Below are 27,101 nucleotides of genomic sequence, written 5' to 3' on the forward strand. Positions count from 1 at the left end.
TTTAAAATTAGATAGATGTATTCCTTGGTATTGTATTGTGTGTTTGAGGCAGGTCAGCGATAGCATTGGTTTTAAAGGTTGTATTTTGGTTGGTACTTATATTTTTTCACAGGCTAAATTGTTCTGCTCCAGGCGTGAATTAGTTAATTGTTTCATTGTTCGGGATGGAGTGTGAATTGTTTAGGGATGTAAATAATGATTGCTAATTGATTTTTGTTTACTTGGTTGATTCATTTGCAGAATGTATATGGTGCATAGATTTTATGCATCATTTATACAATGTAAATGCAATTTATTGATTGGAATGTGAGGTGTTTCATTGGTTTGTGATGATATAGATTGTGAGATCAGTTAGGATTATTAAAGGAAATTGATTTTAATGTAGTGTCTGTATGGAGAAGTGTTTGGTTGTAGGACAGTATGGTTTTGATAACCCTTCTGCATTTATTTGTATATTGGCTCATCGTGTGTATATACTGTGTGTATATATATATATATATATATATATATATATATATATATATATATATATATATATATATATATATGTTCAAATAACGGGGGAAAAAAGGGGGGGAGGGTGGGGAAAAGGAACCTCGCATCTACTTTTACAATATTAATGCCACCATGAGCCAAAAAAAATAACTTTACATTAGTAAGAATTGGCGGTGCTCACGGGTTGAAAATAGTATGAGTGAAAAGAGAAAAAAGTAACCCGTATGGGAGCACTCAGGTATGCAATTAACATATAATATTTTATTTATTTGACACAATGCAAAAAAGGATGAATAAACAGTACATGATTAAAAAAAACTTAGAGTGTTTTTAATCATGTACTGTTTATTCATCCTTTTTTGCATTGTGTCAAATAAATAAAATATTATATGTTAATTGCATACCTGAGTGCTCCCATACGGGTTACTTTTTTCTCTTTTCACTCATATATATATATATATATATATATATATATATATATATATATATATATATATATATACTGTGTATCTCTCTCTCTCTCTCTCTCTCTCTCTCTCTCTCTCTCTGTATATATATATATACAGTATATATATATATAGTTGCATGATGAAGCCACTGTACAAATTCATGGGTGAAGGGTGGGTATCGGCCCAGTGTGGCTTAACCCCTTAATCACCTTTGCGGTTATTATCTGTTAAGGTGTTTAAGGGGTTAATTGATATCTGAATGTACTTGCAATGTATTGGCTTTGTATTTGCTATGTATGTTGTGGGCAAGACAAGGAGGTTGCTGGCGATGGACACTTCGTATTGATGAGGTCAGTAGTACTTTATTTATTTATTTGAATATGCTAGTTAATGTTTTTAATAATGGGCAATTAATCTATTATCCATATCTGGATAATAGTTATTTTGCACATTATTGTACTGTAGGTGTTGGGGGGGAGGGTGTATGTATTGAATGTATAGGCCAGGTTTATTTTTTTTACATTCAGGGTTGGTTCCGTGGTTCTGCGTGGGACCTCTGGAGCAGAATGACTGTGAGGGTGTGTGGTGTTGTCTATCTCTTTGTGTGACATGGAGTGGATGGCATCACTGTGTGTGTGTGTGTGTGTGTGTGTGTGTGTGTGTGTGTGTGTGTGTGTGTGTGTGTGTGTGTGTGTGTGTGTGTGTGTGTGTGTGTGTGTGTGTGTGTGTGTGTATCTCTGTACCTGTGACATTTCAGTGTCTGTTGCAGTGTGAAGGGACCAGAGCTGATTAATATATGTGTGTGTGTGTGTGTGTGTGTGTGTGTGTGTGTGTGTGTGTGTGTGTGTGTGTGTGTGTGTGTATCTCTGTACCTGTGACAGTTCAGTGTCTGTTGCAGTGTGAAGGGACCAGAGCTGATTAATGTGTGTGTGTGTGTGTGTGTGTGTGTGTGTGTGTGTGTGTGTGTCTCTGTACCTCTGTACCTGTGACAGTTCAGTGTCTGTTGCAGTGTGAAGGGACCAGAGCTGATTAATATGTACGTGGGACAGAGCGAGGAGAACGTCAGAGAGGGTGAGTGTGAGACCGCTCAGATCATACAGCAGCACATGGCCACCTCCTGCACACACACGTCAGAGACGCACACCTATGCATGCACACACACGTCAGAGACGCACACATATGCATGCACACACGTCAAAGACGCACACCTATGCATGCACACACGTCAGAGACGCACACCTATGCATGCACACACGTCAGAGACGCACACCTATGCTTGCACACACGTCAGAGACGCACACCTATGCATGCACACACGTCAGAGACGCACACCTATGCTTGCACACACGTCAAAGACGCACACCTATGCTTGCACACACTCACCCATAACACCCCTCTCTCTGTCTGTGCTTCTATGATCTCTTACGCCTCTCTGTATATTATACCTATCTCTCTCTGTCTGTGCCTCTATGCTCTCTTATTCCTCTCTGTATATTATACCTATCTCTCTGTCTGTGCCTCTATGCTCTCTTACCCCTCTCTGTATATTATACCTATCTCTCTCTGTCTGTGCTTCTATGATCTCTTACGCCTCTCTGTATATTATACCTATCTCTCTCTGTCTATGCCTCTATGCTCTCTTACTCCTCTCTGTATATTATACCTATCTCTCTCTGTCTGCGCCTCTATGCTCTCTTACGCCTCTCTGTATATTATACCTATCTCTCTCTGTCTGTGCTTCTATGCTCTCTTACCCCTCTCTGTATATTATACCTATCTCTCTCTGTCTGTGCTTCTATGATCTCTTACGCCTCTCTGTATATTATACCTATCTCTCTCTGTCTATGCCTCTATGCTCTCTTACTCCTCTCTGTATATTATACCTATCTCTCTGTCTGTGCCTCTATGCTCTCTTATGCCTCTCTGTATATTATACATATCTCTCTCTGTCTGTGCCTCTATGCTCTCTTTCTCCTCTCTGTATATTATACCTATCTCTCTCTGTCTGTGCTTCTATGCTCTCTTACGCCTCTCTGTATATTATACCTATCTCTCTCTGTCTGCGCCTCTATGCTCTCTTACGCCTCTCTGTATATTATACCTATCTCTCTCTGTCTGTGCCTCTATGCTCTCTTACGCCTCTCTGTATATTATACCTATCTCTCTCTGTCTGTGCTTCTATGCTCTCTTACGCCTCTCTGTATATTATACCTATCTCTCTGTCTGTGCTTCTGTGCTCTCTTACTCCTCTCTGTATATTATACCTATCTCTGTCTGTCTGTGCCTCTATGCTCTCTTACGCCTCTCTGTATATTATACCTATCTCTCTCTGTCTGTGCCTCTATGCTCTCTTACTCCTCTCTGTATATTATACCTATCTCTCTGTCTGTGCTTCTATGCTCTCTTACTTCTCTCTGTATATTATACCTATCTCTCTGTCTGTGCTTCTATGCTCTCTTACCCCTCTCTGTATATTATACCTATCTCTCTCTGTCTGTGCTTCTATGCTCTCTTATTCCTCTCTGTATATTATACCTATCTCTCTCTGTCTGTGCCTCTATGCTCTCTTACGCCTCTCTGTATATTATACCTATCTCTCGGTCTGTGCTTCTATGCTCTCTTACTCCTCTCTGTATATTATACCTATCTATCTCTGTCTGTGCCTCTATGCTCTCTTACTCCTCTCTGTATATTATACCTATCTCTCTGTCTGTGCTTCTATGCTCTCTTACTCCTCTCTGTATATTATACCTATCTCTCTCTGTCTGTGCTTCTATGCTCCCTTATTCCTCTCTGTATATTATACCTATCTCTCTGTCTGTGCCTCTATGCTCTCTTACGCCTCTCTGTATATTATACCTATCTCTCTCTCTCTGTGCCTCTATGCTCTCTTACGCCTCTCTGTATATTATACCTATCTCTCTGTCTGTGCCTCTATGCTCTCTTACGCCTCTCTGTATATTATACCTATCTCTCTCTGTCTGTGCCTCTATGCTCTCTTACGCCTCTCTGTATATTATACCTATCTCTCTGTCTGTGCCTCTATGCTCTCTTACGCCTCTCTGTATATTATACCTATCTCTCTGTCTGTGCCTCTATGCTCTCTTACTCCTCACTGTATATTATACCTATCTCTCTGTCTGTGCCTCTATGCTCTCTTACTCCTCTCTGTATATTATACCTATCTCTCTCTGTCTATGCTTCTATGCTCTCTTATTCCTCTCTGTATATTATACCTATCTCTCTGTCTGTGCTTCTATGCTCTCTTATTCCTCTCTGTATATTATACCTATCTCTCTCTGTCTGTGCTTCTATGCTCTCTTATTCCTCTCTGTATATTATACCTATCTCTCTGTCTGTGCTTCTATGCTCTCTTATTCCTCTCTGTATATTATACCTATCTCTCTCTGTCTGTGCTTCTATGCTCTCTTATTCCTCTCTGTATATTATACCTATCTCTCTGTCTGTGCTTCTATGCTCTCTTACTCCTCTCTGTATATTATACCTATCTCTCTCTGTCTGTGCTTCTATGCTCTCTTACTCCTCTCTGTATATTATACCTATCTCTCTCTGTCTGTGCTTCTATATTCTCTTACGCCTCTCTGTATATTATACCTATCTCTCTCTGTCTGTGCTTCTATGCTCTCTTACCCCTCTCTGTATATTTTACCTATCTCTCTCTGTCTGTGCCTCTATGCTCTCTTACGCCTCTCTGTATATTATACCTATCTCTCTCTCTCTGTCTGTGCTTCTATGCTCTCTTACTCCTCTCTGTATATTATACCTATCTCTCTGTCTGTGCCTCTATGCTCTCTTACTCCTCTCTGTATATTATACCTATCTCTCTCTGTCTGTGCCTCTATGCTCCCTTATTCCTCTCTGTATATTATACCTATCTCTCTGTCTGTGCTTCTATGCTCTCTTACTCCTCTCTGTATATTATACCTATCTCTCTGTCTGTGCTTCTATGCTCTCTTACTCCTCTCTGTATATTATACCTATCTCTCTCTGTCTGTGCTTCTATGCTCTCTTACTCCTCTCTGTATATTATACCTATCTCTCTCTGTCTGTGCCTCTATGCTCTCTTACGCCTCTCTGTATATTATACCTATCTCTCTGTCTGTGACTCTATGCTCTCTTACTCCTCTCTGTATATTATACCTATCTCTCTCTGTCTGTGCCTCTATGCTCTCTTACGCCTCTCTGTATATTATACCTATCTCTCTCTGTCTGTGCCTCTATGCTCTCTTACGCCTCTCTGTATATTATACCTATCTCTCTGTCTGTGCCTCTATGCTCTCTTACGCCTCTCTGTATATTATACCAATCTCTCTGTCTGTGCCTCTATGCTCTCTTACTCCTCTCTGTATATTATACCTATCTCTCTCTGTCTGTGCTTCTATGCTCTCTTACCCCTCTCTGTATATTATACCTATCTCTCTCTGTCTGTGCCTCTATGCTCTCTTACGCCTCTCTGTATATTATACCTATCTCTCTCTGTCTGTGCTTCTATGCTCTCTTACTCCTCTCTGTATATTATACCTATCTCTCTGTCTGTGCCTCTATGCTCTCTTACTCCTCTCTGTATATTATACCTATCTCTCTCTGTCTGTGCCTCTATGCTCCCTTATTCCTCTCTGTATATTATACCTATCTCTCTGTCTGTGCTTCTATGCTCTCTTACTCCTCTCTGTATATTATACCTATCTCTCTGTCTGTGCTTCTATGCTCTCTTACTCCTCTCTGTATATTATACCTATCTCTCTCTGTCTGTGCCTCTATGCTCTCTTACGCCTCTCTGTATATTATACCTATCTCTCTGTCTGTGACTCTATGCTCTCTTACTCCTCTCTGTATATTATACCTATCTCTCTCTGTCTGTGCCTCTATGCTCTCTTACGCCTCTCTGTATATTATACCTATCTCTCTCTGTCTGTGCCTCTATGCTCTCTTACGCCTCTCTGTATATTATACCTATCTCTCTGTCTGTGCCTCTATGCTCTCTTACGCCTCTCTGTATATTATACCTATCTCTCTGTCTGTGTCTCTATGCTCTCTTACTCCTCTCTGTATATTATACCTATCTCTCTCTGTCTGTGCCTCTATGCTCTCTTACTCCTCTCTGTATATTATACCTATCTCTCTGTCTGTGCTTCTATGCTCTCTTATTCCTCTCTGTATATTATACCTATCTCTCTCTGTCTGTGCTTCTATGCTCTCTTATTCCTCTCTGTATATTATACCTATCTCTCTGTCTGTGCTTCTATGCTCTCTTACTCCTCTCTGTATATTATACCTATCTCTCTCTGTCTGTGCTTCTATGCTCTCTTACTCCTCTCTGTATATTATACCTATCTCTCTCTGTCTGTGCTTCTATATTCTCTTACGCCTCTCTGTATATTATACCTATCTCTCTCTGTCTGTGCTTCTATGCTCTCTTATTCCTCTCTGTATATTATACCTATCTCTCTCTGTCTGTGCCTCTATGCTCTCTTACGCCTCTCTGTATATTATACCTATCTCTCGGTCTGTGCTTCTATGCTCTCTTACTCCTCTCTGTATATTATACCTATCTATCTCTGTCTGTGCCTCTATGCTCTCTTACTCCTCTCTGTATATTATACCTATCTCTCTGTCTGTGCTTCTATGCTCTCTTACTCCTCTCTGTATATTATACCTATCTCTCTCTGTCTGTGCTTCTATGCTCCCTTATTCCTCTCTGTATATTATACCTATCTCTCTGTCTGTGCCTCTATGCTCTCTTACGCCTCTCTGTATATTATACCTATCTCTCTCTCTCTGTGCCTCTATGCTCTCTTACGCCTCTCTGTATATTATACCTATCTCTCTGTCTGTGCCTCTATGCTCTCTTACGCCTCTCTGTATATTATACCTATCTCTCTCTGTCTGTGCCTCTATGCTCTCTTACGCCTCTCTGTATATTATACCTATCTCTCTGTCTGTGCCTCTATGCTCTCTTACGCCTCTCTGTATATTATACCTATCTCTCTGTCTGTGCCTCTATGCTCTCTTACTCCTCACTGTATATTATACCTATCTCTCTGTCTGTGCCTCTATGCTCTCTTACTCCTCTCTGTATATTATACCTATCTCTCTCTGTCTATGCTTCTATGCTCTCTTATTCCTCTCTGTATATTATACCTATCTCTCTGTCTGTGCTTCTATGCTCTCTTATTCCTCTCTGTATATTATACCTATCTCTCTCTGTCTGTGCTTCTATGCTCTCTTATTCCTCTCTGTATATTATACCTATCTCTCTGTCTGTGCTTCTATGCTCTCTTATTCCTCTCTGTATATTATACCTATCTCTCTCTGTCTGTGCTTCTATGCTCTCTTATTCCTCTCTGTATATTATACCTATCTCTCTGTCTGTGCTTCTATGCTCTCTTACTCCTCTCTGTATATTATACCTATCTCTCTCTGTCTGTGCTTCTATGCTCTCTTACTCCTCTCTGTATATTATACCTATCTCTCTCTGTCTGTGCTTCTATATTCTCTTACGCCTCTCTGTATATTATACCTATCTCTCTCTGTCTGTGCTTCTATGCTCTCTTACCCCTCTCTGTATATTTTACCTATCTCTCTCTGTCTGTGCCTCTATGCTCTCTTACGCCTCTCTGTATATTATACCTATCTCTCTCTCTCTGTCTGTGCTTCTATGCTCTCTTACTCCTCTCTGTATATTATACCTATCTCTCTGTCTGTGCCTCTATGCTCTCTTACTCCTCTCTGTATATTATACCTATCTCTCTCTGTCTGTGCCTCTATGCTCCCTTATTCCTCTCTGTATATTATACCTATCTCTCTGTCTGTGCTTCTATGCTCTCTTACTCCTCTCTGTATATTATACCTATCTCTCTGTCTGTGCTTCTATGCTCTCTTACTCCTCTCTGTATATTATACCTATCTCTCTCTGTCTGTGCTTCTATGCTCTCTTACTCCTCTCTGTATATTATACCTATCTCTCTCTGTCTGTGCCTCTATGCTCTCTTACGCCTCTCTGTATATTATACCTATCTCTCTGTCTGTGACTCTATGCTCTCTTACTCCTCTCTGTATATTATACCTATCTCTCTCTGTCTGTGCCTCTATGCTCTCTTACGCCTCTCTGTATATTATACCTATCTCTCTCTGTCTGTGCCTCTATGCTCTCTTACGCCTCTCTGTATATTATACCTATCTCTCTGTCTGTGCCTCTATGCTCTCTTACGCCTCTCTGTATATTATACCAATCTCTCTGTCTGTGCCTCTATGCTCTCTTACTCCTCTCTGTATATTATACCTATCTCTCTCTGTCTGTGCTTCTATGCTCTCTTACCCCTCTCTGTATATTATACCTATCTCTCTCTGTCTGTGCCTCTATGCTCTCTTACGCCTCTCTGTATATTATACCTATCTCTCTCTGTCTGTGCTTCTATGCTCTCTTACTCCTCTCTGTATATTATACCTATCTCTCTGTCTGTGCCTCTATGCTCTCTTACTCCTCTCTGTATATTATACCTATCTCTCTCTGTCTGTGCTTCTATGCTCCCTTATTCCTCTCTGTATATTATACCTATCTCTCTGTCTGTGCCTCTATGCTCTCTTACGCCTCTCTGTATATTATACCTATCTCTCTCTCTCTGTGCCTCTATGCTCTCTTACGCCTCTCTGTATATTATACCTATCTCTCTGTCTGTGCCTCTATGCTCTCTTACGCCTCTCTGTATATTATACCTATCTCTCTCTGTCTGTGCCTCTATGCTCTCTTACGCCTCTCTGTATATTATACCTATCTCTCTGTCTGTGCCTCTATGCTCTCTTACGCCTCTCTGTATATTATACCTATCTCTCTGTCTGTGCCTCTATGCTCTCTTACTCCTCACTGTATATTATACCTATCTCTCTGTCTGTGCCTCTATGCTCTCTTACTCCTCTCTGTATATTATACCTATCTCTCTCTGTCTATGCTTCTATGCTCTCTTATTCCTCTCTGTATATTATACCTATCTCTCTGTCTGTGCTTCTATGCTCTCTTATTCCTCTCTGTATATTATACCTATCTCTCTCTGTCTGTGCTTCTATGCTCTCTTATTCCTCTCTGTATATTATACCTATCTCTCTGTCTGTGCTTCTATGCTCTCTTATTCCTCTCTGTATATTATACCTATCTCTCTCTGTCTGTGCTTCTATGCTCTCTTATTCCTCTCTGTATATTATACCTATCTCTCTGTCTGTGCTTCTATGCTCTCTTACTCCTCTCTGTATATTATACCTATCTCTCTCTGTCTGTGCTTCTATGCTCTCTTACTCCTCTCTGTATATTATACCTATCTCTCTCTGTCTGTGCTTCTATATTCTCTTACGCCTCTCTGTATATTATACCTATCTCTCTCTGTCTGTGCTTCTATGCTCTCTTACCCCTCTCTGTATATTTTACCTATCTCTCTCTGTCTGTGCCTCTATGCTCTCTTACGCCTCTCTGTATATTATACCTATCTCTCTCTCTCTGTCTGTGCTTCTATGCTCTCTTACTCCTCTCTGTATATTATACCTATCTCTCTGTCTGTGCCTCTATGCTCTCTTACTCCTCTCTGTATATTATACCTATCTCTCTCTGTCTGTGCCTCTATGCTCCCTTATTCCTCTCTGTATATTATACCTATCTCTCTGTCTGTGCTTCTATGCTCTCTTACTCCTCTCTGTATATTATACCTATCTCTCTGTCTGTGCTTCTATGCTCTCTTACTCCTCTCTGTATATTATACCTATCTCTCTCTGTCTGTGCTTCTATGCTCTCTTACTCCTCTCTGTATATTATACCTATCTCTCTCTGTCTGTGCCTCTATGCTCTCTTACGCCTCTCTGTATATTATACCTATCTCTCTGTCTGTGACTCTATGCTCTCTTACTCCTCTCTGTATATTATACCTATCTCTCTCTGTCTGTGCCTCTATGCTCTCTTACGCCTCTCTGTATATTATACCTATCTCTCTCTGTCTGTGCCTCTATGCTCTCTTACGCCTCTCTGTATATTATACCTATCTCTCTGTCTGTGCCTCTATGCTCTCTTACGCCTCTCTGTATATTATACCAATCTCTCTGTCTGTGCCTCTATGCTCTCTTACTCCTCTCTGTATATTATACCTATCTCTCTCTGTCTGTGCTTCTATGCTCTCTTACCCCTCTCTGTATATTATACCTATCTCTCTCTGTCTGTGCCTCTATGCTCTCTTACGCCTCTCTGTATATTATACCTATCTCTCTCTGTCTGTGCTTCTATGCTCTCTTACTCCTCTCTGTATATTATACCTATCTCTCTGTCTGTGCCTCTATGCTCTCTTACTCCTCTCTGTATATTATACCTATCTCTCTCTGTCTGTGCCTCTATGCTCCCTTATTCCTCTCTGTATATTATACCTATCTCTCTGTCTGTGCTTCTATGCTCTCTTACTCCTCTCTGTATATTATACCTATCTCTCTGTCTGTGCTTCTATGCTCTCTTACTCCTCTCTGTATATTATACCTATCTCTCTCTGTCTGTGCCTCTATGCTCTCTTACGCCTCTCTGTATATTATACCTATCTCTCTGTCTGTGACTCTATGCTCTCTTACTCCTCTCTGTATATTATACCTATCTCTCTCTGTCTGTGCCTCTATGCTCTCTTACGCCTCTCTGTATATTATACCTATCTCTCTCTGTCTGTGCCTCTATGCTCTCTTACGCCTCTCTGTATATTATACCTATCTCTCTGTCTGTGCCTCTATGCTCTCTTACGCCTCTCTGTATATTATACCTATCTCTCTGTCTGTGTCTCTATGCTCTCTTACTCCTCTCTGTATATTATACCTATCTCTCTCTGTCTGTGCCTCTATGCTCTCTTACTCCTCTCTGTATATTATACCTATCTCTCTGTCTGTGCTTCTATGCTCTCTTATTCCTCTCTGTATATTATACCTATCTCTCTCTGTCTGTGCTTCTATGCTCTCTTATTCCTCTCTGTATATTATACCTATCTCTCTGTCTGTGCTTCTATGCTCTCTTACTCCTCTCTGTATATTATACCTATCTCTCTCTGTCTGTGCTTCTATGCTCTCTTACTCCTCTCTGTATATTATACCTATCTCTCTCTGTCTGTGCTTCTATATTCTCTTACGCCTCTCTGTATATTATACCTATCTCTCTCTGTCTGTGCTTCTATGCTCTCTTATTCCTCTCTGTATATTATACCTATCTCTCTCTGTCTGTGCCTCTATGCTCTCTTACGCCTCTCTGTATATTATACCTATCTCTCGGTCTGTGCTTCTATGCTCTCTTACTCCTCTCTGTATATTATACCTATCTATCTCTGTCTGTGCCTCTATGCTCTCTTACTCCTCTCTGTATATTATACCTATCTCTCTGTCTGTGCTTCTATGCTCTCTTACTCCTCTCTGTATATTATACCTATCTCTCTCTGTCTGTGCTTCTATGCTCCCTTATTCCTCTCTGTATATTATACCTATCTCTCTGTCTGTGCCTCTATGCTCTCTTACGCCTCTCTGTATATTATACCTATCTCTCTCTCTCTGTGCCTCTATGCTCTCTTACGCCTCTCTGTATATTATACCTATCTCTCTGTCTGTGCCTCTATGCTCTCTTACGCCTCTCTGTATATTATACCTATCTCTCTCTGTCTGTGCCTCTATGCTCTCTTACGCCTCTCTGTATATTATACCTATCTCTCTGTCTGTGCCTCTATGCTCTCTTACGCCTCTCTGTATATTATACCTATCTCTCTGTCTGTGCCTCTATGCTCTCTTACTCCTCACTGTATATTATACCTATCTCTCTGTCTGTGCCTCTATGCTCTCTTACTCCTCTCTGTATATTATACCTATCTCTCTCTGTCTATGCTTCTATGCTCTCTTATTCCTCTCTGTATATTATACCTATCTCTCTGTCTGTGCTTCTATGCTCTCTTATTCCTCTCTGTATATTATACCTATCTCTCTCTGTCTGTGCTTCTATGCTCTCTTATTCCTCTCTGTATATTATACCTATCTCTCTGTCTGTGCTTCTATGCTCTCTTATTCCTCTCTGTATATTATACCTATCTCTCTCTGTCTGTGCTTCTATGCTCTCTTATTCCTCTCTGTATATTATACCTATCTCTCTGTCTGTGCTTCTATGCTCTCTTACTCCTCTCTGTATATTATACCTATCTCTCTCTGTCTGTGCTTCTATGCTCTCTTACTCCTCTCTGTATATTATACCTATCTCTCTCTGTCTGTGCTTCTATATTCTCTTACGCCTCTCTGTATATTATACCTATCTCTCTCTGTCTGTGCTTCTATGCTCTCTTACCCCTCTCTGTATATTTTACCTATCTCTCTCTGTCTGTGCCTCTATGCTCTCTTACGCCTCTCTGTATATTATACCTATCTCTCTCTCTCTGTCTGTGCTTCTATGCTCTCTTACTCCTCTCTGTATATTATACCTATCTCTCTGTCTGTGCCTCTATGCTCTCTTACTCCTCTCTGTATATTATACCTATCTCTCTCTGTCTGTGCCTCTATGCTCCCTTATTCCTCTCTGTATATTATACCTATCTCTCTGTCTGTGCTTCTATGCTCTCTTACTCCTCTCTGTATATTATACCTATCTCTCTGTCTGTGCTTCTATGCTCTCTTACTCCTCTCTGTATATTATACCTATCTCTCTCTGTCTGTGCTTCTATGCTCTCTTACTCCTCTCTGTATATTATACCTATCTCTCTCTGTCTGTGCCTCTATGCTCTCTTACGCCTCTCTGTATATTATACCTATCTCTCTGTCTGTGACTCTATGCTCTCTTACTCCTCTCTGTATATTATACCTATCTCTCTCTGTCTGTGCCTCTATGCTCTCTTACGCCTCTCTGTATATTATACCTATCTCTCTCTGTCTGTGCCTCTATGCTCTCTTACGCCTCTCTGTATATTATACCTATCTCTCTGTCTGTGCCTCTATGCTCTCTTACGCCTCTCTGTATATTATACCAATCTCTCTGTCTGTGCCTCTATGCTCTCTTACTCCTCTCTGTATATTATACCTATCTCTCTCTGTCTGTGCTTCTATGCTCTCTTACCCCTCTCTGTATATTATACCTATCTCTCTCTGTCTGTGCCTCTATGCTCTCTTACGCCTCTCTGTATATTATACCTATCTCTCTCTGTCTGTGCTTCTATGCTCTCTTACTCCTCTCTGTATATTATACCTATCTCTCTGTCTGTGCCTCTATGCTCTCTTACTCCTCTCTGTATATTATACCTATCTCTCTCTGTCTGTGCCTCTATGCTCCCTTATTCCTCTCTGTATATTATACCTATCTCTCTGTCTGTGCTTCTATGCTCTCTTACGCCTCTCTGTATATTATACCTATCTCTCTCTGTCTGTGCTTCTATGCTCTCTTACTCCTCTCTGTATATTATACCTATCTCTCTCTGTCTGTGCCTCTATGCTCTCTTACGCCTCTCTGTATATTATACCTATCTCTCTGTCTGTGACTCTATGCTCTCTTACTCCTCTCTGTATATTATACCTATCTCTCTCTGTCTGTGCCTCTATGCTCTCTTACGCCTCTCTGTATATTATACCTATCTCTCTCTGTCTGTGCCTCTATGCTCTCTTACGCCTCTCTGTATATTATACCTATCTCTCTGTCTGTGCCTCTATGCTCTCTTACGCCTCTCTGTATATTATACCTATCTCTCTGTCTGTGCCTCTATGCTCTCTTACTCCTCTCTGTATATTATACCTATCTCTCTCTGTCTGTGCCTCTATGCTCTCTTACTCCTCTCTGTATATTATACCTATCTCTCTGTCTGTGCTTCTATGCTCTCTTATTCCTCTCTGTATATTATACCTATCTCTCTCTGTCTGTGCTTCTATGCTCTCTTACTCCTCTCTGTATATTATACCTATCTCTCTCTCTGTCTGTGCTTCTATGCTCTCTTACGCCTCTCTGTATATTATACCTATCTCTCTCTGTCTGTGCCTTTATGCTCTCTTACGCCTCTCTGTATATTATACCTATCTCTCTCTGTCTGTGCTTCTATGCTCTCTTACTCCTCTCTGTATATTATACCTATCTCTCTCTGTCTGTGCCTCTATGCTCTCTTACTCCTCTCTGTATATTATACATATCTCTCTCTGTCTGTGCTTCTATGCTCTCTTACTCCTCCCTGTATATTATACCTATCTCTCTCTGTCTGTGCTTCTATGCTCTCTTATTCCTCTCTGTATATTATACCTATCTCTCTCTGTCTGTGCCTCTATGCTCTCTTACTCCTCTCTGTATATTATACCTATCTCTCTGTCTGTGCCTCTATGCTCTCTTACGCCTCTCTGTATATTATACCTATCTCTCTCTGTCTGTGCTTCTATGCTCTCTTATTCCTCTCTGTATATTATACCTATCTCTCTGTCTGTGCTTCTATGCTCTCTTATTCCTCTCTGTATATTATACCTATCTCTCTGTCTTTGCTTCTATGCTCTCTTACTCCTCTCTGTATATTATACCTATCTCTCTCTGTCTGTGCTTCTATGCTCTCTTACTCCTCTCTGTATATTATACCTATCTCTCTCTGTCTGTGCCTCTATGCTCTCTTACTCCTCTCTGTATATTATACCTATCTCTCTCTATCTGTGCTTCTATGTTCTCTTACTCCTCTCTGTATATTATACCTATCTCTCTCTGTCTGTGCTTCTATGCTCTCTTACTCCTCTCTGTATATTATACCTATCTCTCTCTGTCTGTGCCTCTATGCTCTCTTACGCCTCTCTGTATATTATACCTATCTCTCTGTCTGTGCCTCTATGCTCTCTTACGCCTCTCTGTATATTATACCTATCTCTCTCTGTCTGTGCCTCTATGCTCTCTTACGCCTCTCTGTATATTATACCTATCTCTCTCTGTCTGTGCCTCTATGCTCTCTTACGCCTCTCTGTATATTATACCTATCTCTCTCTGTCTGTGCCTCTATGCTCTCTTACTCCTCTCTGTATATTATACCTATCTCTCTGTCTGTGCTTCTATGCTCTCTTACTCCTCTCTGTATATTATACCTATCTCTCTGTCTGTGCTTCTATGCTCTCTTACCCCTCTCTGTATATTATACCTATCTCTCTCTGTCTGTGCTTCTATGCTCTCTTATTCCTCTCTGTATATTATACCTATCTCTCTGTCTGTGCCTCTATGCTCCCTTATTCCTCTCTGTATATTATACCTATCTCTCGGTCTGTGCTTCTATGCTCTCTTACTCCTCTCTGTATATTATACCTATCTATCTCTGTCTGTGCCTCTATGCTCTCTTATTCCTCTCTGTATATTATACCTATCTCTCTGTCTGTGCTTCTATGCTCTCTTACTCCTCTCTGTATATTATACCTATCTCTCTCTGTCTGTGCTTCTATGCTGTCTTACCCCTCTCTGTATATTATATCTATCTCTCTCTGTCTGTGCCTCTATGCTCTCTTACGCCTCTCTGTATATTATACCTATCTCTCTGTCTGTGACTCTATGCTCTCTTACTCCTCTCTGTATATTATACCTATCTCTCTCTGTCTGTGCCTCTATGCTCTCTTACGCCTCTCTGTATATTATACCTATCTCTCTCTGTCTGTGCCTCTATGCTCTCTTACGCCTCTCTGTATATTATACCTATCTCTCTGTCTGTGCCTCTATGCTCTCTTACGCCTCTCTGTATATTATACCTATCTCTCTGTCTGTGCCTCTATGCTCTCTTACTCCTCTCTGTATATTATACCTATCTCTCTCTGTCTGTGCCTCTATGCTCTCTTACTCCTTTCTGTATATTATACCTATCTCTCTGTCTGTGCTTCTATGCTCTCTTATTCCTCTCTGTATATTATACCTATCTCTCTGTCTGTGACTCTATGCTCTCTTACTCCTCTCTGTATATTATACCTATCTCTCTCTGTCTGTGCCTCTATGCTCTCTTACGCCTCTCTGTATATTATACCTATCTCTCTGTCTGTGCCTCTATGCTCTCTTATGCCTCTCTGTATATTATACCTATCTCTCTCTGTCTGTGCCTCTATGCTCTCTTACTCCTCTCTGTATATTATACCTATCTCTCTGTCTGTGCCTCTATGCTCTCTTACGCCTCTCTGTATATTATACCTATCTCTCTCTGTCTGTGCTTCTATGCTCTCTTATTCCTCTCTGTATATTATACCTATCTCTCTGTCTGTGCTTCTATGCTCTCTTATTCCTCTCTGTATATTATACCTATCTCTCTGTCTGTGCTTCTATGCTCTCTTACTCCTCTCTGTATATTATACCTATCTCTCTCTGTCTGTGCTTCTATGCTCTCTTACTCCTCTCTGTATATTATACCTATCTCTCTCTGTCTGTGCCTCTATGCTCTCTTACTCCTCTCTGTATATTATACCTATCTCTCTCTATCTGTGCTTCTATGTTCTCTTACTCCTCTCTGTATATTATACCTATCTCTCTCTCTCTGTGCTTCTATGCTCTCTTACTCCTCTCTGTATATTATACCTATCTCTCTCTCTGTCTGTGCTTCTATGCTCTCTTACGCCTCTCTGTATATTATACCTATCTCTCTCTGTCTGTGCCTTTATGCTCTCTTACGCCTCTCTGTATATTATACCTATCTCTCTCTGTCTGTGCTTCTATGCTCTCTTACTCCTCTCTGTATATTATACCTATCTCTCTCTGTCTGTGCCTCTATGCTCTCTTACTCCTCTCTGTATATTATACATATCTCTCTCTGTCTGTGCTTCTATGCTTTCTTACTCCTCCCTGTATATTATACCTATCTCTCTCTGTCTGTGCTTCTATGCTCTCTTATTCCTCTCTGTATATTATACCTATCTCTCTCTGTCTGTGCCTCTATGCTCTCTTACGCCTCTCTGTATATTATACCTATCTCTCTGTCTGTGACTCTATGCTCTCTTACTCCTCTCTGTATATTATACCTATCTCTCTCTGTCTGTGCCTCTATGCTCTCTTACGCCTCTCTGTATATTATACCTATCTCTCTCTGTCTGTGCCTCTATGCTCTCTTATGCCTCTCTGTATATTATACCTATCTCTCTCTGTCTGTGCCTCTATGCTCTCTTACTCCTCTGTATATTATACCTATCTCTCTGTCTGTGCTTCTATGCTCTCTTACTCCTCTCTGTATATTATACCTATCTCTCTGTCTGTGCTTCTATGCTCTCTTACCCCTCTCTGTATATTATACCTATCTCTCTCTGTCTGTGCTTCTATGCTCTCTTATTCCTCTCTGTATATTATACCTATCTCTCTGTCTGTGCCTCTATGCTCCCTTATTCCTCTCTGTATATTATACCTATCTCTCGGTCTGTGCTTCTATGCTCTCTTACTCCTCTCTGTATATTATACCTATCTATCTCTGTCTGTGCCTCTATGCTCTCTTACTCCTCTCTGTATATTATACCTATCTCTCTGTCTGTGCTTCTATGCTCTCTTATTCCTCTCTGTATATTATACCTATCTCTCTGTCTGTGCTTCTATGCTCTCTTATTCCTCTCTGTATATTATACCTATCTCTCTGTCTGTGCTTCTATGCTCTCTTACTCCTCTCTGTATATTATACCTATCTCTCTCTGTCTGTGCTTCTATGCTCTCTTACTCCTCTCTGTATATTATACCTATCTCTCTCTGTCTGTGCCTCTATGCTCTCTTACTCCTCTCTGTATATTATACCTATCTCTCTCTATCTGTGCTTCTATGTTCTCTTACTCCTCTCTGTATATTATACCTATCTCTCTCTGTCTGTGCTTCTATGCTCTCTTACTCCTCTCTGTATATTATACCTATCTCTCTCTCTGTCTGTGCTTCTATGCTCTCTTACGCCTCTCTGTATATTATACCTATCTCTCTCTGTCTGTGCCTTTATGCTCTCTTACGCCTCTCTGTATATTATACCTATCTCTCTCTGTCTGTGCTTCTATGCTCTCTTACTCCTCTCTGTATATTATACCTATCTCTCTCTGTCTGTGCCTCTATGCTCTCTTACTCCTCTCTGTATATTATACATATCTCTCTCTGTCTGTGCTTCTATGCTCTCTTACTCCTCCCTGTATATTATACCTATCTCTCTCTGTCTGTGCTTCTATGCTCTCTTATTCCTCTCTGTATATTATACCTATCTCTCTCTGTCTGTGCCTCTATGCTCTCTTACGCCTCTCTGTATATTATACGTATCTCTCTGTCTGTGACTCTATGCTCTCTTACTCCTCTCTGTATATTATACCTATCTCTCTCTGTCTGTGCCTCTATGCTCTCTTACGCCTCTCTGTATATTATACCTATCTCTCTCTGTCTGTGCCTCTATGCTCTCTTACGCCTCTCTGTATATTATACCTATCTCTCTCTGTCTGTGCCTCTATGCTCTCTTACTCCTCTCTGTATATTATACCTATCTCTCTGTCTGTGCTTCTATGCTCTCTTACTCCTCTCTGTATATTATACCTATCTCTCTGTCTGTGCTTCTATGCTCTCTTACCCCTCTCTGTATATTATACCTATCTCTCTCTGTCTGTGCTTCTATGCTCTCTTATTCCTCTCTGTATATTATACCTATCTCTCTGTCTGTGCCTCTATGCTCCCTTATTCCTCTCTGTATATTATACCTATCTCTCGGTCTGTGCTTCTATGCTCTCTTACTCCTCTCTGTATATTATACCTATCTATCTCTGTCTGTGCCTCTATGCTCTCTTACTCCTCTCTGTATATTATACCTATCTCTCTGTCTGTGCTTCTATGCTCTCTTACTCCTCTCTGTATATTATACCTATCTCTCTTTGTCTGTGCTTCTATGCTCCCTTATTCCTCTCTGTATATTATACCTATCTCTCTGTCTGTGCCTCTATGCTCTCTTACGCCTCTCTGTATATTATACCTATCTCTCTCTCTCTGTGCCTCTATGCTCTCTTACGCCTCTCTGTATATTATACCTATCTCTCTGTCTGTGCCTCTATGCTTTCTTACGCCTCTCTGTATATTATACCTATCTCTCTCTGTCTGTGCCTCTATGCTCTCTTACGCCTCTCTGTATATTATACCTATCTCTCTGTCTGTGCCTCTATGCTCTCTTACGCCTCTCTGTATATTATACCTATCTCTCTGTCTGTGCTTCTATGCTCTCTTATTCCTCTCTGTATATTATACCTATCTCTCTGTCTGTGCCTCTATGCTCTCTTACGCCTCTCTGTATATTATACCCATCTCTCTCTGTCTGTGCCTCTATGCTCTCTTACGCCTCTCTGTATATTATACCTATCTCTCTCTGTCTGTGCCTCTATGCTCTCTTATTCCTCTCTGTATATTATACCTATCTCTCTGTCTGTGCCTCTATGCTCTCTTACTCCTCTCTGTATATTATACATATCTCTCTCTGTCTGTGCTTCTATGCTCTCTTACGCCTCTCTGTATATTATACCTATCTCTCTCTGTCTGTGCTTCTATGCTCTCTTACTCCTCTCTGTATATTATACCTATCTCTCTCTGTCTGTGCCTCTATGCTCTCTTACGCCTCTCTGTATATTATACCTATCTCTCTGTCTGTGCCTCTATGCTCTCTTACTCCTCTCTGTATATTATACCTATCTCTCTGTCTGTGCCTCTATGCTCTCTTACTCCTCTCTGTATATTATACCTATCTCTCTGTCTGTGCTTCTATGCTCTCTTATTCCTCTCTGTATATTATACCTATCTCTCTGTCTGTGCCTCTATGCTCTCTTACGCCTCTCTGTATATTATACCCATCTCTCTCTGTCTGTGCCTCTATGCTCTCTTACGCCTCTCTGTATATTATACCTATCTCTCTCTGTCTGTGCCTCTATGCTCTCTTATTCCTCTCTGTATATTATACCTATCTCTCTGTCTGTGCCTCTATGCTCTCTTACTCCTCTCTGTATATTATACATATCTCTCTCTGTCTGTGCTTCTATGCTCTCTTACTCCTCCCTGTATATTATACCTATCTCTCTCTGTCTGTGCTTCTATGCTCTCTTATTCCTCTCTGTATATTATACCTATCTCTCTCTGTCTGTGCCTCTATGCTCTCTTACGCCTCTCTGTATATTATACCTATCTCTCTGTCTGTGACTCTATGCTCTCTTACTCCTCTCTGTATATTATACCTATCTCTCTCTGTCTGTGCCTCTATGCTCTCTTACGCCTCTCTGTATATTATACCTATCTCTCTCTGTCTGTGCCTCTATGCTCTCTTACGCCTCTCTGTATATTATACCTATCTCTCTCTGTCTGTGCCTCTTTGCTCTCTTACTCCTCTCTGTATATTATACCTATCTCTCTGTCTGTGCTTCTATGCTCTCTTACTCCTCTCTGTATATTATACCTATCTCTCTGTCTGTGCTTCTATGCTCTCTTACCCCTCTCTGTATATTATACCTATCTCTCTCTGTCTGTGCTTCTATGCTCTCTTATTCCTCTCTGTATATTATACCTATCTCTCTGTGTGTGCCTCTATGCTCCCTTATTCCTCTCTGTATATTATACCTATCTCTCGGTCTGTGCTTCTATGCTCTCTTACTCCTCTCTGTATATTATACCTATCTATCTCTGTCTGTGCCTCTATGCTCTCTTACTCCTCTCTGTATATTATACCTATCTCTCTGTCTGTGCTTCTATGCTCTCTTACTCCTCTCTGTATATTATACCTATCTCTCTTTGGGCCTTATGCAGAGAGCATCGTTATTTCGAAATTCGCCATTTTTTGTACAATTTCGCGCAGAAACCGGCAGAAAATGGCGAGTTCCGAAAAACGCGCCATTTTGTTTTTTCTATTGCTAAAACTCGCCTCGCGGCTGGCGAGAACCTCCATCTCGCCATTTTTAAAACTCTCCGAATGCAGAGAGGTGCGAACGGCAAGTAGCGGCTGTTCGCGCCAAAAAATGGCGCGATTCTCGCATTTTTGCCGCGCCAGGAAAAGATGGCAAGATGGCGCTCGCCGCCTATAGTAAAGGGGAAAAAAAAGGCGCGAATTTGTTTTTACACGTTTCTGAAGCGCGCATCTCGCCAATTTAAACTCGCCACACGCATCCATGTTAAACATAGCAGAATTCGCACTTTTCTGCATATGGAGAATAAAGGGCCTTATGCAGAGAGCATCGTTATTTCGAAATTCGCCATTTTTTGTACAATTTCGCGCAGAAACCGGCAGAAAATGGCGAGTTCCGAAAAACGCGCCATTTTGTTTTTTCTATTGCTAAAACTCGCCTCGCGGCTGGCGAGAACCTCCATCTCGCCATTTTTAAAACTCTCCGAATGCAGAGAGGTGCGAACGGCAAGTAGCGGCTGTTCGCGCCAAAAAATGGCGCGATTCTCGCATTTTTGCCGCGCCAGGAAAAGATGGCAAGATGGCGCTCGCCGCCTATAGTAAAGGGGAAAAAAAAGGCGCGAATTTGTTTTTACACGTTTCTGAAGCGCGCATCTCGCCAATTTAAACTCGCCACACGCATCCATGTTAAACATAGCAGAATTCGCACTTTTCTGCATATGGAGAATAAAACTCTCCAAAAAAGCTACTTTTTATGAAATTCGCCAATTTTAAAATTCTATGCTCTCTGCATGAGGCCCAAAACTCTCCAAAAAAGCTACTTTTTATGAAATTCGCCAATTTTAAAATTCTATGCTCTCTGCATGAGGCCCTTTGTCTGTGCTTCTATGCTCCCTTATTCCTCTCTGTATATTATACCTATCTCTCTGTCTGTGCCTCTATGCTCTCTTACGCCTCTCTGTATATTATACCTATCTCTCTGTCTGTGCCTCTATGCTCTCTTACGCCTCTCTGTATATTATACCTATCTCTCTCTCTCTGTGCCTCTATGCTCTCTTACGCCTCTCTGTATATTATACCTATCTCTCTGTCTGTGCCTCTATGCTCTCTTACGCCTCTCTGTATATTATACCTATCTCTCTCTGTCTGTGCCTCTATGCTCTCTTACGCCTCTCTGTATATTATACCTATCTCTCTGTCTGTGCCTCTATGCTCTCTTACGCCTCTCTGTATATTATACCTATCTCTCTGTCTGTGCCTCTATGCTCTCTTACTCCTCTCTGTATATTATACCTATCTCTCTGTCTGTGCCTCTATGCTCTCTTACTCCTCTCTGTATATTATACCTATCTCTCTGTCTGTGCTTCTATGCTCTCTTATTCCTCTCTGTATATTATACCTATCTCTCTGTCTGTGCCTCTATGCTCTCTTACGCCTCTCTGTATATTATACCTATCTCTCTCTGTCTGTGCCTCTATGCTCTCTTACGCCTCTCTGTATATTATACCTATCTCTCTGTCTGTGCCTCTATGCTCTCTTACGCCTCTCTGTATATTATACCTATCTCTCTGTCTGTGCCTCTATGCTCTCTTACTCCTCTCTGTATATTATACCTATCTCTCTGTCTGTGCCTCTATGCTCTCTTACTCCTCTCTGTATATTATACCTATCTCTCTGTCTGTGCTTCTATGCTCTCTTATTCCTCTCTGTATATTATACCTATCTCTCTGTCTGTGCCTCTATGCTCTCTTACGCCTCTCTGTATATTATACCTATCTCTCTCTGTCTGTGCCTCTATGCTCTCTTACGCCTCTCTGTATATTATACCTATCTCTCTCTGTCTGTGCCTCTATGCTCTCTTATTCCTCTCTGTATATTATACCTATCTCTCTGTCTGTGCTTCTATGCTCTCTTACTCCTCTCTGTATATTATACCTATCTCTCTCTGTCTGTGCTTCTATGCTCTCTTATTCCTCTCTGTATATTATACCTATCTCTCTCTGTCTGTGCCTCTATGCTCTCTTACGCCTCTCTGTATATTATACCTATCTCTCTGTCTGTGACTCTATGCTCTCTTACTCCTCTCTGTATATTATACCTATCTCTCTGTCTGTGCCTCTATGCTCTCTTACGCCTCTCTGTATATTATACCTATCTCTCTGTCTGTGCCTCTATGCTCTCTTACGCCTCTCTGTATATTATACCTATCTCTCTGTCTGTGCCTCTATGCTCTCTTACGCCTCTCTGTATATTATACCTATCTCTCTCTGTCTGTGCCTCTATGCTCTCTTACGCCTCTCTGTATATTATACCTATCTCTCTCTGTCTGTGCTTCTATGCTCTCTTATTCCTCTCTGTATATTATACCTATCTCTCTGTCTGTGCCTCTATGCTCCCTTATTCCTCTCTGTATATTGTACCTATCTCTCGGTCTGTGCTTCTATGCTCTCTTACTCCTCTCTGTATATTATACCTATCTATCTCTGTCTGTGCCTCTATGCTCTCTTACTCCTCTCTGTATATTATACCTATCTCTCTGTCTGTGCTTCTATGCTCTCTTACTCCTCTCTGTATATTATACCTATCTCTCTGTCTGTGCCTCTATGCTCTCTTACGCCTCTCTGTATATTATACCTATCTCTCTCTGTCTGTGCCTCTATGCTCTCTTACGCCTCTCTGTATATTATACCTATCTCTCTCTGTCTGTGCTTCTATGCTCTCTTATTCCTCTCTGTATATTATACCTATCTCTCTGTCTGTGCCTCTATGCTCCCTTATTCCTCTCTGTATATTGTACCTATCTCTCGGTCTGTGCTTCTATGCTCTCTTACTCCTCTCTGTATATTATACCTATCTATCTCTGTCTGTGCCTCTATGCTCTCTTACTCCTCTCTGTATATTATACCTATCTCTCTGTCTGTGCTTCTATGCTCTCTTACTCCTCTCTGTATATTATACCTATCTCTCTTTGTCTGTGCTTCTATGCTCCCTTATTCCTCTCTGTATATTATACCTATCTCTCTGTCTGTGCCTCTATGCTCTCTTACGCCTCTCTGTATATTATACCTATCTCTCTCTCTCTGTGCCTCTATGCTCTCTTACGCCTCTCTGTATATTATACCTATCTCTCTGTCTGTGCCTCTATGCTCTCTTATTCCTCTCTGTATATTATACCTATCTCTCTGTCTGTGCCTCTATGCTCTCTTACGCCTCTCTGTATATTATACCTATCTCTCTCTGTCTGTGCCTCTATGCTCTCTTACGCCTCTCTGTATATTATACCTATCTCTCTGTCTGTGCCTCTATGCTCTCTTACGCCTCTCTGTATACTGTATTATACCTATCTCTCTGTCTGTGCCTCTATGCTCTCTTACTCCTCTCTGTATATTATACCTATCTCTCTGTCTGTGCCTCTATGCTCTCTTACTCCTCTCTGTATATTATACCTATCTCTCTGTCTGTGCTTCTATGCTCTCTTATTCCTCTCTGTATATTATACCTATCTCTCTGTCTGTGCCTCTATGCTCTCTTACGCCTCTCTGTATATTATACCCATCTCTCTCTGTCTGTGCCTCTATGCTCTCTTACGCCTCTCTGTATATTATACCTATCTCTCTCTGTCTGTGCCTCTATGCTCTCTTACTCCTCTCTGTATATTATACCTATCTCTCTGTCTGTGCTTCTATGCTCTCTTATTCCTCTCTGTATATTATACCTATCTCTCTGTCTGTGCCTCTATGCTCTCTTACTCCTCTCTGTATATTATACCTATCTCTCTCTGTCTGTGCCTCTATGCTCTCTTACGCCTCTCTGTATATTATACCTATCTCTCTGTCTGTGACTCTATGCTCTCTTACTCCTCTCTGTATATTATACCTATCTCTCTCTGTCTGTGCCTCTATGCTCTCTTACGCCTCTCTGTATATTATACCTATCTCTCTCTGTCTGTGCCTCTATGCTCTCTTACGCCTCTCTGTATATTATACCTATCTCTCTCTGTCTGTGCCTCTATGCTCTCTTACTCCTCTCTGTATATTATATCTATCTCTCTGTCTGTGCTTCTATGCTCTCTTACTCCTCTCTGTATATTATACCTATCTCTCTGTCTGTGCTTCTATGCTCTCTTACCCCTCTCTGTATATTATACCTATCTCTCTCTGTCTGTGCTTCTATGCTCTCTTATTCCTCTCTGTATATTATACCTATCTCTCTGTCTGTGCCTCTATGCTCCCTTATTCCTCTCTGTATATTATACCTATCTCTCGGTCTGTGCTTCTATGCTCTCTTACTCCTCTCTGTATATTATACCTATCTATCTCTGTCTGTGCCTCTATGCTCTCTTACTCCTCTCTGTATATTATACCTATCTCTCTGTCTGTGCTTCTATGCTCTCTTACTCCTCTCTGTATATTATACCTATCTCTCTTTGTCTGTGCTTCTATGCTCCCTTATTCCTCTCTGTATATTATACCTATCTCTCTGTCTGTGCCTCTATGCTCTCTTACGCCTCTCTGTATATTATACCTATCTCTCTCTCTCTGTGCCTCTATGCTCTCTTACGCCTCTCTGTATATTATACCTATCTCTCTGTCTGTGCCTCTATGCTCTCTTACGCCTCTCTGTATATTATACCTATCTCTCTCTGTCTGTGCCTCTATGCTCTCTTACGCCTCTCTGTATATTATACCTATCTCTCTGTCTGTGCCTCTATGCTCTCTTACGCCTCTCTGTATATTATACCTATCTCTCTGTCTGTGCCTCTATGCTCTCTTACTCCTCTCTGTATATTATACCTATCTCTCTGTCTGTGCCTCTATGCTCTCTTACTCCTCTCTGTATATTATACCTATCTCTCTGTCTGTGCTTCTATGCTCTCTTATTCCTCTCTGTATATTATACCTATCTCTCTGTCTGTGCCTCTATGCTCTCTTACGCCTCTCTGTATATTATACCTATCTCTCTCTGTCTGTGCCTCTATGCTCTCTTACGCCTCTCTGTATATTATACCTATCTCTCTGTCTGTGCCTCTATGCTCTCTTACGCCTCTCTGTATATTATACCTATCTCTCTGTCTGTGCCTCTATGCTCTCTTACTCCTCTCTGTATATTATACCTATCTCTCTGTCTGTGCCTCTATGCTCTCTTACTCCTCTCTGTATATTATACCTATCTCTCTGTCTGTGCTTCTATGCTCTCTTATTCCTCTCTGTATATTATACCTATCTCTCTGTCTGTGCCTCTATGCTCTCTTACGCCTCTCTGTATATTATACCTATCTCTCTCTGTCTGTGCCTCTATGCTCTCTTACGCCTCTCTGTATATTATACCTATCTCTCTCTGTCTGTGCCTCTATGCTCTCTTATTCCTCTCTGTATATTATACCTATCTCTCTGTCTGTGCTTCTATGCTCTCTTACTCCTCTCTGTATATTATACCTATCTCTCTCTGTCTGTGCTTCTATGCTCTCTTATTCCTCTCTGTATATTATACCAATCTCTCTCTGTCTGTGCCTCTATGCTCTCTTACGCCTCTCTGTATATTATACCTATCTCTTTGTCTGTGACTCTATGCTCTCTTACTCCTCTCTGTATATTATACCTATCTCTCGGTCTGTGCCTCTATGCTCTCTTACGCCTCTCTGTATATTATACCTATCTCTCTGTCTGTGCCTCTATGCTCTCTTACGCCTCTCTGTATATTATACCTATCTCTCTGTCTGTGCCTCTATGCTCTCTTACGCCTCTCTGTATATTATACCTATCTCTCTCTGTCTGTGCCTCTATGCTCTCTTACGCCTCTCTGTATATTATACCTATCTCTCTCTGTCTGTGCCTCTATGCTCTCTTATTCCTCTCTGTATATTATACCTATCTCTCTGTCTGTGCTTCTATGCTCTCTTACTCCTCTCTGTATATTATACCTATCTCTCTCTGTCTGTGCTTCTATGCTCTCTTATTCCTCTCTGTATATTATACCTATCTCTCTCTGTCTGTGCCTCTATGCTCTCTTACGCCTCTCTGTATATTATACCTATCTCTCTCTGTCTGTGCCTCTATGCTCTCTTACGCCTCTCTGTATATTATACCTATCTCTCTGTCTGTGCCTCTATGCTCTCTTACGCCTCTCTGTATATTATACCTATCTCTCTGTCTGTGCCTCTATGCTCTCTTACGCCTCTCTGTATATTATACCTATCTCTCTGTCTGTGCCTCTATGCTCTCTTACTCCTCTCTGTATATTATACCTATCTCTCTGTCTGTGCTTCTATGCTCTCTTACTCCTCTCTGTATATTATACCTATCTCTCTGTCTGTGCT

General features: G+C 41.1%; 1 protein-coding gene across 1 annotated transcript in view; it reads left to right on the top strand.

Annotated features, from left to right (window-relative positions):
• Positions 1 to 27,101, top strand: part of PEX6 (peroxisomal biogenesis factor 6) — a 365,667-nt gene that overhangs the window by 301,013 nt on the left and 37,553 nt on the right. The window contains exon 12 of the mRNA XM_075595120.1: positions 1,954 to 2,015. Within this exon, the coding sequence (XP_075451235.1) occupies positions 1,954 to 2,015 (62 nt within the window). The remainder of the gene's footprint in view (positions 1 to 1,953; positions 2,016 to 27,101) is intronic.

This window comes from Ascaphus truei, chromosome 4 (genome assembly GCF_040206685.1).
Source record: "Ascaphus truei isolate aAscTru1 chromosome 4, aAscTru1.hap1, whole genome shotgun sequence".
NCBI classification, from domain to species: Eukaryota; Metazoa; Chordata; class Amphibia; order Anura; family Ascaphidae; genus Ascaphus; species Ascaphus truei.